The sequence below is a fragment of the Mobula birostris genome, chromosome 29 (genome assembly GCF_030028105.1).
Source record: "Mobula birostris isolate sMobBir1 chromosome 29, sMobBir1.hap1, whole genome shotgun sequence".
Taxonomy (NCBI): Eukaryota; Metazoa; Chordata; class Chondrichthyes; order Myliobatiformes; family Myliobatidae; genus Mobula; species Mobula birostris.
Window position 1 is genome coordinate 147,732 of NC_092398.1, and position 20,590 is coordinate 168,321.

Consider the following 20,590-nt stretch of genomic DNA (forward strand, 5'->3'; position numbering starts at 1 on the left):
TCCGTCCTGGACACACTTAACAAACTCTGCTCCATCTAAACCCTTGGAACTAATCAGGTGCCAATCAATATTAGGGAAGTTAAAGTCACCCATGATAACAACTCTGTTATTTTTGCACCTTTCCAAAATCTGCTCCTCTGTATCTCTGCTGCTACCAGGGGTCCTATAGGATACCCCCAATAGAGTAACTGCTCCCTTCCTGTTCCTGACTTCCACCCATAGTGACTCAAAAGAGGATCCTGCTACATTACCCACCCTTTCTGTAGCCGTAATAGTATCCCTGACCAGTAATACCACCCCTCCTCCCCTTTTTCTGCCCTCTCTATCCCTTTCAAAGCACTGAAATCCAGGAATATTGAGAATCCATTCCTGCCCTGGTGCCAACCAAGTCTCTGTAATGGCCACTACATCATAATTCCATGTATGTATCCAAGTCCTCAGTTCATCACTTTTGTTCCTGATGCTTCTTGCATTGAGGTACACACATTTCAGCCCTTCTACCTTACTGTCTTTACACCGTTTATTCTGTTTCTCTTTCCTCAAAGCCTCTCTGTATGTTAGATCTGGCTTTACTCCATGCACTTCTTTCACTGCTCTATCGGTTTGGGTCCCATCCCCCTCACAAATTAGTTTAAACCCTCCTGAACCATGCTAGCAAACCTACCTGCAAGGATATTTTTCCCCCTCGAGTTCAGGTGCAACCTATCCAATCTGTACAGGTCTCACCTTCCCCAGAAGAGATCCCAATGATCTAAAAATCTAAAACTCTTCTCCCTGCACCAACTCCTCAGGCACGCATTCAACTGCCATCTCCTCCAATTCTTATCATCACTGTCACGTAGCACTGGCAGCAATCCTGAGAATGCCACCCTTGAGGTCCTGTTCTTCAGCCTTCTGCCTAATTCCCGAAACTCACACTTCAGGACCTCATCCCTCTTCCTGCCTATGTCGTTGGTCCCAACATGTATCATGACTTCTGGTTGCTTTCCCTCTCGTAGCAGGATGTCGTGCACCCGGTCAGAGACATCCCGGACCCTGGCACCCAGGAAGCAACAAACCATGTGGGTGTCCTTCTCACGTCCACAAAATCTCCTGTCTGCTCCCCTGACTATAGAGTCTCCAATGACGACAGCTCTCTTCTTCTCCGTCCCACCCTTCTGCACCACCAGGTCAGACTCAGTGCCGGAGGCCCTGCCGCCGTGGCTCACACCTGGTCGGTCGTCCCTGCCAACAGTATCCAGGACGGTAAACTTATTATTCAGGGGAATGGCTACAGGGGTGCTCTGCATTGGATATATTTAAAGTGGAGATTGATACATTCTTGATTAGTAAAGGCATCAATGGTTATGGAGAGAAGGCAGGAGAATGGGTTGACGGGAAAATAAATCAGCCTTGACTGAATGGTTGAGCAGACTCAATGTTTCGAATGGCCTAATTCTGCTCCTATATCTTATGGAGACTGAGAGGTGAAGTTGTAAAGTTGTATAAAGTCATGAGGAGCATAAATAGGGTGAATGTGTTCTGCCTTTTTCCCCAGAACTAGAACTAGAGGGCATAGGTTATAGGTGAGAGGGAAAAGATATAAAAGGAACTTAAGCGACAATTTTTTTTCATTATAGGTGTTATCTATGTAGAATGAGCTGCTAGAGGGAAGTGGTTGAGGCAGGTACAATTGAACAGATTCGTGGATTGAAAAGTTAAAAGGTTAAGGACCAAACACTGGTAAATGGGCCAAGCTTGGATGGGCCATCTTGATTGGCATAGATCATTTCAGCCAAAGTGCTCATTTCCATGCTGTATGAGTTTATTTAATGTGGAACCTAACCAAAGTTTTAATATAGCTGCAATATAACTTCCTGACTCTTATACCAACCAATCCCAGTGATGAAAAGAAGCGTGCCACTTGCCGCCTTCACCACCCTATCCACTTGTGTTGTCACTTTCAGTGAGTTATGAATTTGGAACCCAACACAAGTCTATTGCTCCCTGTATATCAATGATCGGAAGGGTCCAGACATTTGCAGGGTATTTTCCCCTTTGCGTTTGTCCTCCCAGTGTGCAATACCTCTCACTCATGTGGATTAGTTCAAAGTACGTATATGTCACCCATATGCTACCTTGAGGATTGGGTATTTACAGGTCAAAAGAAATACAATAGAATTTTACAAAAAAGCTATACACGAGCAGATGAACATTGAGGAACAATGAAGATGCAAAAGAAGGCAAACTCTGCAAATAAAAATAATACTGACAACAACTGAAATGTGGAGGTTGTTGAGGGAGCTGTTGCATGGGTTCTGTAGAGGTCTGTCGTATTGAGACGGAAAGGATGGTTAGATGATAGAACTATGGTTGAAAAGAGATGTGCAAAATCTAGTCAAGAGCAAGAAAGGCGCTTAAGGTTTAAGAAGCAAGGATCAGACAGGGCTCTAGAGGGTAAGAATGGACAAGAGAGCTAGAAGTGGACATGAGCAGGCTTTGGCGAGTAGGATGAAAAACCACAAAGCTTTGCACACATACATGAAGAACAGGATTATGACTAGAACTGAAGTCCCTAATGAATACTTTGCTTCAGTATTCACCAATGAGAAAGTTCTTAATGATTGCGAGGTCTGCATAGAATAGTCTGTTATGCTGGAATATGTCAACATTATGAAAGGATAGAAACCATAGAAACTACAGCACAGAAACAGGCCTTTTGGCCCTTCTTGGCTGTGCTGAACCATTTTCTGCCTAGTCCCACTGACCTGCACATGGACCATATCCCTCCATACACCTCCCATCCATGTATCTGTCCAATTTATTCTTAAATGTTAAAAAAGAACCCGCATTTACCACCTCGTCTGGCAGCTCATTCCATACTCCCACCACTCTCTGTGTGAAGAAGCCCCCCTTAATGTTCCCTTTAAACTTTTCCCCCCTCACCCTTAACTCATGTCCTCTGGTTTTTTTCTCCCCTTGCCTCAGTGGAAAAAGCCTGCTTGCATTCACTCTATCTATACCCATCATAGTTTTATATACTTCTATCAAATCTCCCCTCATTCTTCTACGCTCCAGAGAATAAAGTCCTAACCTATTCAACCTTTCTCTGTAACTGAGTTTCTCAAGTTCCGGAACATCCTTGTAAACCTTCTCTGCACTCTTTCAACCTTATTTATATCCTTCCTGTAATTTGGTGACCAAAACTGAACACAATACTCCAGATTCGGCCTCACCAATGCCTTATACAACCTCATCATAACGTTCCATCAAAGGCCAATGCACCAAAAGTTCTCTTTACAACCCTATCTACCTGTGACGCCACTTTTAGGGAATTTTGTATCTGTATTCCCAGATTCCTCTGTTCTACTGCACTCCTCAGTGCCTTACCATTAACCCTGTATGTTCTACTTTGGTTTGTCCTTCCAACGTGCAATACCTCACACTTGTCTGTATTAAACTCCATCTGCCATTTTTCAGCCCATTTTTCCAGCTGGTCCAAGTCCCTCTGCAGGCTCTGAAAGCCTTCCTCACTGTCTACTACACCTCCAATCTTTGTATCTTCAGCAAATTTGCTGATCCAATTTACCACATTATCATCCAGATCATTGATATAGATGACAAATAACAATGGACCCAGCACTGATCCCTGTGGCACACCACTATTCACAGGCCTCCACTCGGAGAAGCAATTCTCTACTACCACTCTTTGGCTTCTTCCGTTGAGCCAATGTGTAATCCGATTTACCACCTCTCCATGTATACCTAGCAGCTGAATTTTCCTAACTAACCTCCCACGCAGGACCTTGTCAAAGGCCTTACTAAAGTCCATGTAGACAATATCCACTTGCCTTCCCTTCATCCACTTTCCTGGTAACCTCCTCGAAAAACTCCCAATAGATTGGTCAAACATGACCTACCACGCACAAAGCCATTTTGACTCTCCCTAATAAGTCCCTGTCTATCCAAATGCTTGTAGATTCTGTCTCTTAGTACTCCCTCCAATAACTTACCTACTACCGACGTTAAACTTACTGGCCTATAATTTCCCGGATTACTTTTCGATCCTTTTTTAAACAATGGAACAACATGAGCCACTCTCCAATCCTCCGGCACCTCACCTGTAGACAGTGACATTTTAAATATTTCTGCCAGGGCCCCTGCAATTTCAACACTAGTCTCCTTCAAGGTCCGAGGGAACACCCTGTCAGGTCCCGGGAATTTATCCACTTTAATTTTCCTCAAGACAGCAAGGACCTCCTCCTTTTCGATCTGTACAGTTTCCATGATCTCACTACTTGTTTCCCTTAATTCCATAGACTTCATGCCAGTTTCCTTAGTAAATACAGACGCAAAAAACCAATTTAAGATCTCCCCCATTTCCTTTGGTTCCGCACATAGCCGACCACTCTGATCTTCAAGAGGACCAATTTTATCCCTTACAATCCTTTTGCTCTTAATATACCTGTAAAAGCTCATTGGATTATCCTTCACTTTGACTGCCAAGGCAACCTCATGTCTTCTTTTAGCCCTCCTGATTTCTTTCTTAAGTATTTTCTTGCACTTTTTATACTCCTCAAGCACCTTATTTACTCCCTGCTTCCTATACATGTCATACAACTCCCTCTTCTTCTTTATCAGAGTTGCAATATCCCTTGAGAACCAAGGTTCCTTATTCCTATTCACTTTGCCTTTAATCCTGACAGGAACATACAAATTCTTCACTCTCGAAATTTCTCCTTTGAAGGCTTCCCACCTACCGATCACATCCTTGCCAGAGAACAACCTGTCCCAATCCACGCTTTTTAGATCCTTTCTCATTTCTTCAAATTTGGCCTTTTTCCAGTTAAGAACCTCAACCCTAGGACCAGATCTATCCTTGTCCATGATCAAGTTGAAACTAATGGAGTTATGATCACTGGAACCAAAGTGTTCCCCTACACAGACTTCTGTCACTTGTCCTAAGTCGTTTCCTAACAGGAGATCCAATATTGCATCCCCTCTAGTTGGTCCCTCTATATATTGATTTAGAAAACTTTCCTGAACACATTTTACAAACTCTAAACCATCTAGACCCCTAACAGTATGGGAGTCCCAATCAATATATGGAAAATTAAAATCCCCTACCACCACAACTTTATGTTTCCTGCAGTTGCCTGCTATCTCTCTGCAGATTTGCTCTTCCAATTCTCGTTGACTATTGGGTGGTCTGTAATACAATCCCACTAATGTGGCCATACCTTTCCTGTTTCACAGCTCCACCCATAAGGACTCAGTAGACAAGCCCGCTAATCTGTGCAGCCTGAGCACTGCTGTAATATTTTCCCTAACAAGCAATGCTACTCCCCCACCTTTCATTCCTCTGCCTCGATCACATCTGAAACATCCGAAACCTGGAATATTAAGCTGCCAGTCCTGCCCCTCCTGTAGCCAAGTTTCACTAATTGCTATAACGTCAAAATTCCACATGTCAATCCACACCCTCAACTCATCCACCTTCCCCGCAATACTCCTAGCATTGAAATATATACACCTCAGAAGATTTTTAGCACCACTCACAACCTTTCTATTAGCGGATTTGCTTGAACTTTTAACATCATTTATTTTCACCCCAGCCACACTGTCAGCTCTGGCACTCTGGTTCCCATCCCCCTGCAAATCTAGTTTAAAGCCTCCCCAATAGCATTAACAAACCTCCCTGAAAGGATATTGGTCCACCTGCAGTTCAAGTGTAACCCGTCTCTCTTGTACAGGTCCCACCTGCCCCAGAAGAGGTCCCAATTATCCTGAAATCTGAAACCCTGCCCCCTACACCAGTTCCTCAGCCACTTGTTCATCCTCCAGAGCATCCTATTCCTACCCTCACAGGCATGTAGCACAGGTAGCAATCCTGAGATTACCACCCTCGAGGTCCTGCTTTTCAACTTCCTACCAAGCTCTCTATACTCACTCTCCAGGACCTCCTCACTCTTCCTTGCTATGTGATTGGTACCGATGTGCACCACGATATATGGCTGATCACCCTCCCACTTCAGAATGTCATGCAATCGATCAGAGACATCCTTGACCCTGGCACCTGGGAGGCAACAAACCATCCTGGATTCTCTGTCAGGACCACTGAACCTCATATATGCACCTCTAACTATCGAGTCCCCTATCACTACCGCTCTCCTCTTTTCCCCCCTCCCTTCTGCACTGCAGAGCCAGACTCAGTGCCAGAGATCCAGCTACTGCAGCTTGTCCCAGGTAAGTCATCCCCTCCAACAGTGTCCAATGCGGTATACTTGTTGTTGAGGGGGATGGCCACAGGGGAACCCTGCTCTGCCTGCCCTTTCCTCTTCCCTCGCCTGACAGTGACCCAATTTCCTGTCCTCAGCTCCTTTGGCGTAACTACCTCCCTGTAGCTACTATCTATAATCTCCTCATTCTCCCGAATGATCCGCAGGTCATCCAGCTCCTGCTCCAGTTCCCTAACGCGGTTTGTTAGGAGCTGCAGCTGGATGCACTTCTTGCAGGTGTCGTTGTCAGGGACACCGGAGGGCTCCCTGACTTCCCACATCCTGCAAGAGGAGCATTCCAACATCCTGCCTGGCATTCTCTCTACGCTAGACAATCTGAATAAAAAACTTACCGGAACCTACCCTGGCCTCTGCCTGTTCTCGCCGAAGCCTGTTGAGCCAAAGCCGTCCCACTCTGACTCAGTCCACTCCGACGATGGCCGCTGTATATGGTGGTCTGCTTCTAAACCTTGGCGCGCTACGTCACGCACCTGCGCAGTGCAGACCCTTCTCCCCGAGCAGTGTTTAAGAAAAAAAAAACAATTTTTTTCTACCCGAATTCTTCCACTCCCTTCTTCAGCTGCTTGCTTCGACTGAAACAAGAACCGTTGTAATTTTCTCTTTTTAAACCTTGGCGCGTTATGTCACGTGCCTGCGCAGTGCAGACCCTTCTCCCTGAGCAGTGTTTAAGAAAAAAAAATGACTTTTTCTACTCGAATTCTTCCACTCCCTTCTTCAGCTGTTTGCTTCGACTGAAACCAGGATGTCCTGGTTTCAAAAGTATTAAGACAAGGGAAGAGATTAATGAATTATAGTGATGATCTTTGCATCCTCACTACCCACAGGAGCAGTGGTAGATGATTGAAGAGTGGCAAATGTTATTCATTTGTTCAAGAAAGGTAATAGGAAATTATAGACCAGTGAATTTTATGGCATGGTAGTGGTGGGCAAACTATTGGAGAGGATTCTTTGAGTACTTATGAACATTTGGAGAAGTATAGTCTGATTAGGGCTAGTCAGATGAGGAAGCAGAGGGTGGGTTAGTAAGTTTGCTGATGACACAAAAGTTGGGGGTGTTGTGGATAATCTGGAGGATTGTCAGGGGTTACAGTGAGGTGTCAATAGAACGCAGAACTGGGCTGAGAAGTGGCATATGGAGATAAATGTGAAGTGGTTCATTTGGTAGGTTAAATTTGAAGACAGAGTGTAGTATTAATGGTAAGACTCTGCAGTATGGAGGATCAGAGAGATCTTGGGGTCCGTGTCTGTAGGACACTCAAAACTGCTGCGCAGGTTGACTGTTGTTATGAAGGGGTATGGTGTGATGGCCTTCATCAACTGTGGGATTGAGTTCAAGAGCCATGAGGTAATGTTAAAGCTATAATAAGACCTCAGTTAGACCCCACTTGGAGTACTGTGTTCATTTCTGGTCACCTCACTACAGGAAGGATGTGGATGTGGAGATTTACAAGGATGTTGCCTGTATTGGAAAGCATGCTTTATGAGAACAGGTTGCGTGAACTTGGCCTTTTCTCCTTGGAGCATCAGAGGATGAGAGGTGTATAAGATGATGAGAGGCATTGATCGTGTGGATAGCCAGAGGCTTTTTCCCAGAGCTGAAATGGCTAACTTAAGGGGATATAGTTTCAAGGTTCTTGGAAGTAGGTTCAAGGGGAAGGTCAGAGGTAAATTTTTTACACAGAGTGGTGGGTGCATGGAATGTGCTTCCAGTGACTGTGGTAGAAGTGGATACAATGGGTTCTTTTAAGATACTCTTAGATAGGTACATGGAGCTTAGAGAAATAGAGGGCTATGCGGTAGGGAAATTCTAGGCAGTTTCTAGAGTAGGTTACATGGTTGGCACAACATTGTGGGCTGAAGGGCCTGTAATGTGCTGTAGTTTTCTATGTTCTATGATCAATATAGCTTTGTGAAGAGCACATCATGCTTCGTAAGCCTGATTATATTCTATACAAAACATATTGCTGAAGGCAGAGCAGTAGAGCGGTAGGTTTGGACTTTAGTAAAGCATTTGACAAGGTTCCCCATAGTATTCTGAAATTCAAGAAACGTGATCCAGAAAACTTCCATTCAGAATTGGCATGTCCGCAGAATCAGAGGGTGGTATTAGATGGAGTATTTTCTGCCTTGTGGTTGGTAACCAGTAATGTTCTGTAAGGATTTGTTCTGGGATCCCTGCTCTTTGTAATTTTTATAAATGACTTGGATGGCGTGACCTGGGCGGTGGGATCTTTGATGGATACTGCCTTCTTGTGGCAGAGTTCCATGTAAATGCACTCAATGTTGAGGAGGGCTTTGCCTGTGATGGACTTGGCTGTATCCACCACTTGCTGTAGCCTTTTCTGTTCCTGGGACTCCTGCCTTTTCTCCACTTATATCTGCAACTGATGTACATCCTGCTGTGTTCACCTTCACTATCCACAGCTCCACCGATTTCTGTGTCATCTGCAAACTTATTAATTAGCCCATCTACATTTTTTTGCCCCAACTCATTTATAAGTACAAGCTCCCTGACTGATCGCTGACATCGCTGGTCACAGATCTGCAGTTAGAATAACACTCCTTCACTCTGTCTTCTAAGCCCAGCCTATCAACTTGCACAGCAGCTTTGAGGGATCTGTCAGCTTCCTATTCCTCTGTCCTCCTCATCATGGATGCAAAATCCAGGGGTATGATAAAGCGTCATGACTCCACATTTTTGAAGAGATAAGGAATATGATTGATGAAAGAAGATTAGTGGATGTTGTCTGCATGGACTTTGGTATGGCATTAGATGAAGTCTGTTTGATGCAGTGATCCAGACGAGTAACATGCATGAGAACCAAACCGACCTGGTAGATTGATTACAAAATTGTTTGGGCAAATGATGCCTTGTTGTCAAGGGTATCCACTGACCTTGTGTCTGGAATGCATTGCTTTCAGTCCCTGATTAGACTAAGGCTTTGATAAGGTTTGGAGCTGGTGATCTGGTTATTCGTAAGTGTGAGTGGACAACGCTATCAATAGCATATTCCATCGCTTTGCTGATGATTAAGAGTAAACACTAAGTAGTGGATTCGATTTGTCCTGCTTAATGTAGACACTACACATCTGGGTAATTTTCCACATGGTCACTCTGGTAACTGTACTGGAACAGTTTGCCTAGTTTCCAGGTAGTCCTGGAGCACTGATCTCATTACTGTAGCTGAGATGTTATCTAATCCCTCACCATTTTAATGAATCCAGTGCTCAGCAATTTTGTGATACCTACTTTGTGTCATACGATGAAGATCTCAGGAAGAAGTCAGGATGGATCATATCATATGGTCAACAGCTAAGCTACTATTGTGAACTCTTCAGCATTAGAATCTTAGAAGCCATTGGAGTCTACTACACGTGGGAAGCCATCGGAGTTTACAGTCCATTTATCTATGCTAACCATGATACCCTTCTACATTAATTTTGTTTGTCTACATTAGCCCTGTATCCCATCAATGCCATTATGATACAAGTAAATGTCCAAATGCTTTTTAAACATTGTAATTGTATCTAGCTCCACTACTGGCTCATGAGCTTGTTCCAGATATTTAGCACCCTCTGGAAAAGCTTGCCCTCAAATCTTTTAATTTCTCCCTCCTCACCTTAAACACTTGCCCTCCAGTTCTAGAGCCTTCTACCCTGGAAGAAAGATTCTGACTGCCTATGAATCAATTTACCAATTTGACTCTTCTGTTCAGTGCTTTTGACTGTGGAGGCACACCTACCAACTGCCTATCCTATCCAGCCTGTATCACTACTTAGAGTGCTATGGACTTAGACCCTGAGGTTCTGCACATCAAATTTTTTAAGATCCCAATCATTACTCTTTCTGTCTCAATAGAATTGGATCTTCCAAGCTACATTACCAGCACTTGTCTGGATTAAATCCTATCTGCCATCGGACCACCAAATTTTCAGCTCATCTGTATTCTTGGACAACTACTTTCACCATCTAGACTCCACCAACTTTTGTGTTGTCTGCATATTTATCAGTCGTAACCCACTCTAAGTTCTCATCCAAGTATATAACAAACAATAAAGGTTACAGCATTTTGGATCCTGTTTGCCTCAACCAACTGAACCAGTGTATCAGCAGGGACTTGGTGAAAGCTTTTCCCAGATCCATCTTATTGGTTGTTTAAATACAGCCCATGAGACTTCGTGGGATTTGCATTTCACTATTGTTAGTGCAGACAAATCTAAAGGTTTATTAACCAGTGGGTTATATATAAATTTGCAAGTAAAGACGCTGCAATAACAATAGATTGTTAGGACAATTTCCATGGTTTGGAATGGGAGTTGCATGCCATTCATTAGCTGTAGCTTTATTTCTCACAATACATTTGTTTTTTAACAGAGTACACAATATTATGACAAGAGGTGGTCGTGTGAGCTTTTTATCTTGGTTTGGGTCAGCACATGTATAATACTAACAAGGCGTCTCTTACCTCCACGTTATTGTGACTTGTTACACAAGGCAGCAGCACACCTGGGTTGTTGGCAGAAAGTAGATCCTACACTCTGTTCCAATGTGCTTCAGCATCCGTAAGTAACTTTTAAAATATCCAGTGATGCATTTCTTGTTTTTATGAAGTATCTTTTTTGATGGAATATTTACTAGGGCCGTACCTTCTTGCATTTTATTCAGATTTGATGTGTTAATCTGAAAATGCAGTTTCATAACCATGAACGTAGTCTAATTTAGATAAGAACTGAAAGTTTTATGTCTAAACAAACTGATAAGTTATTCCAACAATGTGGAATAGGAATGAGAACTTATTACATTTCTAAAGTGTTCTATTAAATGAGAACAATAATGAAAATTATATGACAAGAAATTTGGAGGAAGGCATTATAGAACTAAGATCATCTTGAAGCTTTTGTAGAGTCACAGAGGCAGAGAAATACAGTACATAAACAGGCCCTTTGGCCCATCTAGTCCACGCTGAAACCATTTAAACGACCTACTCCCATTGACCTGCACGAGGACCATAGCCTTCCATACCCCTACTGTCCACGTACCTATCCAAATTTCTCTTAAACATTGAAATTGAGCTCACATGCTTCACATGTGCTGGCAGCTCATTCCACATTCTCACAACCCTCTGCGTGAAGAAGTTTCCCCTTATGTTTCCCTTAAACTTTTTGCCTTTCACCCTTAACCCATAACCTCTATTTGTAAGGTAAAGGAAACAAGAAGGGTAGTTATGGAAAGTATGACAATTAAAGAAGAGGAAATACTGGCACTTTTAAGGAATATAAAAGTGGATAAGTCTCTGGGTCCGGACAAGATATTCCCTAGGACCTTGAGGGAAGTTAGTGTAGAAATAGCAGGGGCTATTTGAAATATTTCAAATGTTATTAGAAACAGAGATGGTGCCTGAGGATTGGCGTATTGCTCATGTGGTTCCATTGTTTAAAAAGGGTTCTAAGAGTAAACCTGGCAATTATCGGCCTGTGAGTTTGACGTCAGTGGTGGGTAAATTGATGGAAAGTATTCTTAGAGATGGCATATATAATTATCTGGATAGACAGGGTCTGATTAGGAACAGTCAATATGGATTTTTGCGTGGAAGGTCATGTTTGACGAATCTTATTGAATTTTTTGGTGAGGTTACTAAGAAAGTTGACGAGGGTAAAACGGTAGATGTTGTCTATATGGACTTCAGTAAGGCCTTTGACAAGGTTCCACACAGAAGGTTAGTTAGGAAGGTTCAATCGTTAGGCATTAATATGGAAGTAGTAAAATAGATTCAGCAGTGGCTGGATGGGAGACGCCAGAGAGTAGTGGTGGATAACTGTGGAGGACGGTGTGTAGCGGTGTGCCTCAGGGATCTGTACTGGGTCCAATGTTGTTTGTAATATATATTAATGATCTGGATGATGGGGTGATAAATTGGATTAGTAAGTATGCAGATGATACTAAGGTAGGTGGAGTTGTGGATGATGAGGTAGGCTTTCAAAGCTTGCAGAGAGATTTAGGCCAGTTAGAAGAGTGGGCTGAAAGATGGCAGATGGAGTTTAATGCTGAAAAATGTGAGGTGCTACATTTTGGTAGAACTAATCAAAATAGGACATACATGGTAAATGGTAGGGCATTAAAGAATGCAGTAGGACAGAGGGACCTAGGAATAATGGTGCATAGTTCCCTGAAGATGGAATCTCATGTGGATAGGGTGGTGAAGAAAGCTTTTGGTATGCTGGCCTTTATTAACCAGAACATTGAATATAGGAGTTGGGATGTAATGTTGAATTTGTATAAGGCATTGGTAAGGCCAAATCTGGAGTATTGTGTACAGTTCTGGTCACCGAATTATAGGAAAGATGTCAATAAAATTGAGAGAGTACAGAGGAGGTTTACTAAAATGTTGCCTAGGTTTCATCTCCTAAGTTACAGAGAAAGGTTGAACAAGTTAGGTCTTTATTCTTTGGATCGTAGAAGGTTGAGGGGGGACTTGATAGAGGTGTTTAAAATTATGAGGGGGATTGATAGAGTTGACGTAGTTAGACTTTTTCCATTGAGAGTAGGGAAGATTCAAACAAGAGGACATGGGTTGAGAGTTAGAGGACAAAAGTTTAGGGGTAACATGAGGGGGAACTTCTTTACTCAGAGAGTGGTAGCTGTGTGGAACGAGCTTCCAGCAGAAGTGGTTGAGGCAGGTTCTATGTTGTCGTTTAAAGTTAAATTGGATAGATATATGGACAAGGAAAAGAATGGAGGGTTATGGGCTGAGTGCAGGTCGGTGGGACTAGGATAGGGTAAGAGTTCGGCACCGACTAGAAGGGCTGAGATGGCCTGTTTCCGTGCTGTAATTGTTATATGGTTATAGTCCCACCTAACCTGTGGGAAAAGCCTGCTTGCATTTACCCTGTGTATACCCCTCATAATTTTGTACACCTTTATCAAATCTTCTATGTTCTAAAGAACACTGTCCTATTCTGTTCAATCTTTCTTTATAACTCAAGTCCTCCAGTCCCCACAACAGCCTTGCAATTTTTTTTCTGCACTTTTTCAACCTTATTTACATTTTTCCTGCAGGTAGGTGACTAAAACTGCACACAATACTCCAAATTAGGCCTCACCAATGTCCTGTAAAACTTCAACATAACATCCCATTTCCTGTACTCACTGCTTTAATTTATGAAGGCCAATATGCCAAAAGCTTTCTTAATGACCCTATCTACCTGTGATGCCCCTTTCAGTTAATTATGTACCTATGTTCCAGATCCCTTTGTTCCTCCACACTCCTCAGTGCCATATTGTTCACTGTTGGACCTATTGAAGTGCAAAACCTCACACTTGTCTGCATTAAATTCTATCTGCCAAAAGTCATTCTAATGATAATACACAGATAATGCAATTATAGTTATGATATTACAGGAAGGATGCAGAAGCTTTGGAAAGGATGCAGAAGAGGTTCACCAGGATGTTACCAGCTATGGAGGTTATAAGCTTAACACACTTAGATTGTTGGAGGCTAAGGAGCAAACTGATAGAAATGTTTAAAAATATGACAGGGTAGACAGTCAGATTGTTTTTCCCAGGGTAGAAATGTAAAATACTACAAGACTTGCATTTAAAGTGAAGGGGGAAAGTTTAAGGAGATGTGCTGTACAAGTTATTTTACATCGAGAGTTGCAGGTGACTGGAATGGAAGTGGTGTTTAAGAGGCTGTTAGACAACTGGAATGGAGCGATATGGATCATGTTTAATTCTGCATCATATTCAGCACAGACATTGTGGGCCAAAGGAGTTGCTCTGTGTCAAAATCAAAGTACATATATGTCACTGTATACTACCTTGAGATTCATTCTCTTGCAATCATTTACATGAAAATAAATAATGATGTATAATAGAGCAGATTGTTAATGAAGATCTAATTTTGAAATAGTCACTGAAATGAATGGTGGTTATTTTTGACTTTGAAGAACTATTTCAAGGACTACCCATCATTACATTGCTTTTATATTTTTCTAGCTGGTCAGAAGAGTACATGTGGCCACAGGGAGTGTTAGTAAAACATAATAAGAATGTATACAAAGCCATGGGAAATTATAATGTGGCAATCCCTTCAGATGTTTCGCACTTCAGATTTTATGTAAGTATTGTTTAACATTTCAGGGGAATTTTCAAATTTTATGATTGTAATAACTATCTTTGTTATCATTTGATTTTAAGAATTCTTGACATCGGATTTTAAATATGGATTGTTATTGACTGAAATTCAAAGCTACTAAATCTAACTCGGAAGAACATTTAGTTAAATTAACATTTATTTGAAAGTATGTATTTAAGAAGTTGTTTATAACTGCATTATCTCAAAGTCATTGTCGTTTAAAATGTGACTTGTGCGCTGTATGGTAATTAGTGGCTAGTAGCTGTCAGTGTGCAAATTCTGCATAGCAGTAATTCCATACATCCTGATGTTAAGTGATCTAAATTCATAATGAGATTACTAATTGCAATTGATGACATTCAGTAATTGAAAATCAAGCAAGTATTGCACATCTATGCATGTAATTGGTTTATTATTGTGCATATACTGAAATGAGACTGAGAAGCTTTGAGTGTTGGCCATCCACACAGATCATTCCAGAGATAAGTGCATCAAGGTAGAAAGGGAAAAACAATGAATGAATGCAGAAAATAATGTTACAGTCACAAAAGTGCAGTGCAACTCGATAAAAGGTGGTGCGCGGGCCATGATGAGGAAGATTGAAAGATCAACAGGTAATCTTTAAACTCTTGATCTTTCAATCCATTCAAGGGTCTTATAGCAACATAACAATCCTTGAGCCTGATGGCATGTATTTTCAAGCAATGGTACCTTCTGTCCAATCGAAGTGGGGAGAAGGGAGAATGACTGGTGTGTGGGGGTGGGGTGGAGTGCCTTTGATAATGTTGTCTGTTTTCCTGATGCAGTAGGAAGTGTAGACAGAGTCACTGGAGGAGATGCTGATTAGAACATAGAACAGTACAGCATTCCTTGCACTAGGTTATTGAGAGAAGTGAGAGAAGAGCTTGCTGGGACTTTGACTAATATCTTCATCTCCTCTAGCCACAGGCAAGGTCCTGGAGGACTGGCGAGTAGCTAATATTGTTCCATAGTTCAAGAAGGGAACCAGGGATAGTCCTGGAAACTATAAACCAATGAGTCTCATGTCATTGGGAGGGAAGTTACTGGAGAGAATTCTTAGGACTAGGATTTATGAGAATTTGGAAAACCATGGCCTAATTAGGAAAAGCCAGCATGGCTTTGTGCTGGGGCACCAAGGTAGCACAGCAGTTAGTGCAATGCTATTGTAGTTCAGAGTGTCAGAGTTCATTTCTAATGTCATATGTAGGGAGTTTGTACATCCTTCCCATGAATGCGTGAGTTTTCTCCAGGTGCTCTGGTTTTCTCCCACAGTCCAAAGACGGGTTAAGTAGTAGGGTTAATTGGTCATTGTAAATTGTCCCATGATTAGGCTAGGGTTAAATAGGTGGGTTGTGAGGCTTGTAGGGGCAGAAGAGACTATTCCGCATGGTATCTCTAAATAAATTAGATAAGTAAATCGTGATTGCAGACTGCAGAGTCTGCAGAGAGATATAGATAGGTTAGCTGAGTGGGCAAGGGTCTGGCAGATAGAGTACAATGTTGATAAATGCAAGGTCATCCACATTGGAAGGAATAATGCTGTTCATAGAAACACACATCAAAGTTGCTGGTGAACGCAGCAGGCCAGGCAGCATCTCTAGGAAGAGGTACAGTCGACGTTTCGGGCCGAGACCCTTTGTCCTGACGAAGGGTGTCGGCCCAAAACGTCACCTGTACCTCTTTCTAGAGATGCTGCCTGACCTGCTGCGTTCACCAGCAACTTTGATGTGTGTTGCTTGAATTTCCAGCATCTGCAGAATTCCTCGTGTATGCTGTTCATAGACTTCAGTTCAGCATTCAACACAATCATTCCTCAGAAACTGATTGGAAAGCTGAGCCTACTGGGCCTGAACACCTCCCTCTGCAGCTGGATCCTAGACTTCCTGACTGGGAGACCTCAGTCAGTCTGAATTGGAAGCAGCATCTCCAACACTATCACACTAACCATGGGGTCCCGCAGGGCTGTGTGCCTAGTCCACTGCTGTTCACTCTGCTGACCCACAACTGTGCTGCAACACACAGCTCGAACCACATCATCAAGTTCGCCGATGACACGACCGTGGTGGGTCTCATCAGCAAGAACGATGAGTCAGCATACGGAGAGGAGGTGCAGCGGCTAACGGACTGGTGCAGCGCCAACAACCTGTCTCTGAATGTGAACAAAACAAAAGAGATGGTTGTTGACTTCAGGAGGTCACAGAGCGACTACTCTCCGCTGAACATTGACGACTCCTCTGTAGAGATCGTTAAGAGCAGCAAATTTCTTGGTGTTCACATGGCGGAGAATCTCACTTGGTCCCTCAACACCAGCTCCATAGCAAAAAAAGCCCAGCAGTGTCTCTACTTTCTGCGAAGGCTGAGAAAAGTCCATCTCCCACTCCCCATCCTCACCACATTCTACAGAGGATGTATCGAGAGCATCCTGAGCAGCTGCATCACTGCCTGGTTCAGAAATTGCACCATCTCGGATCGCAAGACCCTGCAGTGGATAGTGAAGTTAGCTGAGAAGATCATCAGGGTCTCTCTTCCTGCATTACAGACTTTTACCCCACGCGCCCCTCATACAAACTCTTCTCCCTCCTGCCATCTGGCAAAAGGCACCGAAGCATTTGGGCTCTCACGACCAGACCATGTAACAGTTTCTTCCCCCCAGCCATCAGACTCTTCAATACCCAGAGCCTGGACTGACACCAACCTACTGCCCTCTACTGTGCCTATTGTCTTGTTTATTATTTATTGTAATGCCTGCACTGTTTTGTGGACTTTATGCAGTCCTGGGTAGGTCTGTAGTATTTGTGTTGTTTTTACGTAGTTCAGTGTAGTTTTTGTATTGTTTCATGTAGCACCATGATCCTGAAAAACATCTCGTTTTTACTGTGTACTGTACCAGCAATTACGGTCGAAATGACAATAAAAAGTGACGACTTGAAAAAATGAAATAGCAGATCATTATTTAACTGGCAAAAAAATTGCAGCATGCTGCCTTGCAGAGGGACTTGGGAGTGCATGTGCATGAATCACAAAAGGTTGGTTTGCAGGTTCAACAGGCTATCAAGAAGGTAAATGTAATGTTGGCCTTCATTGCTAGAGGGATTGAATTTAAGATCAGGGCAACTATGCAGGGTACTGGTTTGGCTTCGCCTGGAGTACTGCGTACAGTTCTGGTCTCCTTACTTGAGGAAGGATATACTGGCTTTGGAGGCAGTGCAGAGGAGTTTCTCCAGGTTGATTCCAGAGATGAGGGGGGTTAGATTATGAGAAGAGACTCAGTCGTGTGGGACTGTACTCACTGGAATTCAGAAGAATGAGAGGAGATCTTATAGAAACGTGTAAAATTATGAAAGGGATAGATAAGATCACAATCAATGGGCCTGCAGTTGAGGGTGAATAGTTTCAAGTTCCTAGGTATGTACATCACCGATGTTCTCAGCTTTGTGGCAAAAGATGCACAACAACATCTCTTCAACCTCAGGTGACTGAAGAAGTTCGGCATGCGCTCCCAAATCCTCAAGTCCTTCTACAGGGGCATCATTGAGAGCATCCTGACTGGCTGTATCACCACCTGATATGAGAACTGCACCAACCTTGATCGCTAGGCACTGCAGAGAGTGGTATGGACAGCCCAGAGCATCTGTGGATGTGAACTTTCCTCCATTGAGGATATTTATCACAGCAGGTGTAGAAAGAAGGCCTGGAAGATCATCAGGGACACCAGTCACCCCAACCGTAAACTGTTTCAGCTACTTCCACCTGGTAAACGCTACTGCAGCATTAAAGCAAAGACCAACAGGCTACGGAACAGCTTCTTCCTATAAGCTATTAGACTTGTAAACTCACATGTCTGTACATTGCAGCGGAGTCATGATGCAAAGATTTTTACTCCCTCATGTTGTGGGATCGATGTAAGATTTAAATAAATTCTGGGCCGGCTGGTAGCGCAATGACATTGGCGGAGGTTCCCAGGTTCGAAACCAGTCGGGTCCGCTCCCCAGTATGCTTTCCCTCTGTGCTGGGTTGAGTGTCAAGATCGCAATTCGACCTCGTAAGGTAAAGGGAAAAATACTGCAAAAATGTCTGTGTGAGGAGTGGTGTGCCACTCAGTCAATCAGTCTGTCTCTCTCTCTTCTCTCTCCCCCCTCTCTCCCCCCTCCTCCCCCCCTCTCCCCCCCTCTCCCCCCCTCTCCCCCCCTCTCCCCCCCTCTCCCCCCCTCTCCCCCCCTCTCCCCCCCTCTCCCCCCCTCTCCCCCCCTCTCCCCCCCCTCTCCCCCCCCTCTCCCCCCCCTCTCCCCCCCTCTCCCCCCCTCTCCCCCCCTCTCCCCCCCTCTCCCCCCCTCTCCCCCCCTCTCCCCCCCTCTCCCCCCCCTCTCCCCCCCCTCTCCCCCCCTCTCCCCCCCTCTCCCCCCCTCTCCCCCCCTCTCCCCCCCTCTCCCCCCTCTCCCCCCTCTCCCCCTCTTCCCCTCTTCCCCCTCTCCCCCCTCCCCTCTCCCTCCCCCTCTCTCCCTCTCCCCCCCTCTCCCTCTCCCCCCACCTTGTAAAAGCCATGAAAAAGACATCATCTGGATGCACGCACACAGGCACACGCCAAAAAAAAAGATTTAAATAAGTTCTACCTGGGCCGGCTGGTGGTGCAATGACATCAGCGCCAGACTCTGGAATGAAGGTTCCCAGGTTCAAATCCAGTCGGGGCCGCTCCCAAGTACGCTTTCCATCCGTGCTGGGTTGAGTGTCGGGATCGCAACTTGACCTCACAAAATAAACGGAAAAAGTACTGGGAAATGTCTGTGTGAGGAGTGTCATGCCACACAGTCCCTCTCTCGCTCCGCGTCTTGTAAAGGCATGAAAAAGACATCGTCCGCCAACATCACACACACACGCACACGCAGACGCACACGACTAGAACTAGGAGACATAGTCTCAAGATTCAGGGGAGTAGATTTAGGACGGAGATGAGGAGGAACTGCTTTTCCCAGAGAGAAGAGAATCCGTGGAATTCTCTGCCCAATGAAGCAGTGGAGACTACCTCAGCAAATGTACCTAAGACAGGGTTGGATAGATATTTGCATAGTAGAGGAAGTAAGGGTTATGGGGAAATGGCAGGTAGGTGGACTGAGCTGGCTTGTCACAGAAGACAGAAGGTAGTGGTCAAAGGGAACTTCACATATTTCTCAATCTGGTCAGCCGGTGATATTGGTGTGATCGTAATTGGGTGAATGTGTTTCTGTCCCTTTTTGAACTACAGGGCCAAAGTTAATATCGAAGTTGTATTCTTGAGACATGGGACAGTAGATACTTGAATCTGGAGCAAAACAACAAAACTGTTGGAGAAAACTAGTGAGTAAGCAGCATCTATGGAGGCAAAAGAATAGTCAACGTAATCAGAACTGATGCTGCTTGACTCACTGATCCTCTAGAAGTTTATGCTTTGATTTTTGTTTTTAAGTTTCTTTTTATTATATCTTGCAATATTTCTGTTGATTTTATGTCCATGTTGCATGCTGGAAGGTTTAATCATGATGGTATAAACAGAATTAAGCCATTCAGCCCATCAAATCTGCTCCATCATTCAATCATTGTTTTTTTTAAAACAACCCCATACTCCTGTTTTCTCCCTGTAACCTCTTTGCCCATCAAGAAAGTCCTAGATAGAGTGGACATGCAGAGGATGTTTACAATCGTGAAAGAGTGTAGGACCAGAGGGCATAGCCTCAGAATACAAGGATATCCCTTTAGAACAGATATGAGGAGGAATTTATTTAGCCAGAGGGTGGTGAATCTGTGCAATTCATTGCCACAGAGGGGTGCGGAGGCACAGTTGATAGGTTCTTGATTAGTAAAGGTTGCAGGGAGAAGACGGGAGAATGGGAGTGAGAGGGAAACTAGATCATCCATGATTGAATGGTGGAGCAGACTTGATGGGCCCAATGGCCTAATTCTGCTCTTATGTCTTTTGGTCTTGTTAATCTCTGCCTTAATACACCCAAAGACTTATACACACCCCTCTGTGGCAAGAAGTTCCACAGATTCACCACCCTCTGGCTGAAGAAATTTCTTCCCATCTCAGTTTTAAAAAAATGTCCCTATATTTAGACCCTATGTTTGTGCATCTGAACTCTCCTAGCAATGTCAATATCCTCTCTGCATCCATCCTATCCAGAC

The 20,590-nt window shown here is 43.7% G+C and overlaps 1 protein-coding gene across 1 annotated transcript in view; it reads left to right on the forward strand.

Moving 5' to 3' along the window:
* tmem39b (transmembrane protein 39B) overlaps positions 1–20,590 on the forward strand; it is a 73,477-nt gene that overhangs the window by 50,937 nt on the left and 1,950 nt on the right. The window contains exons 7-8 of the mRNA XM_072246585.1: positions 10,654–10,841; positions 14,275–14,395. Of these exons, the coding sequence (XP_072102686.1) occupies positions 10,654–10,841; positions 14,275–14,395 (309 nt within the window). The remainder of the gene's footprint in view (positions 1–10,653; positions 10,842–14,274; positions 14,396–20,590) is intronic.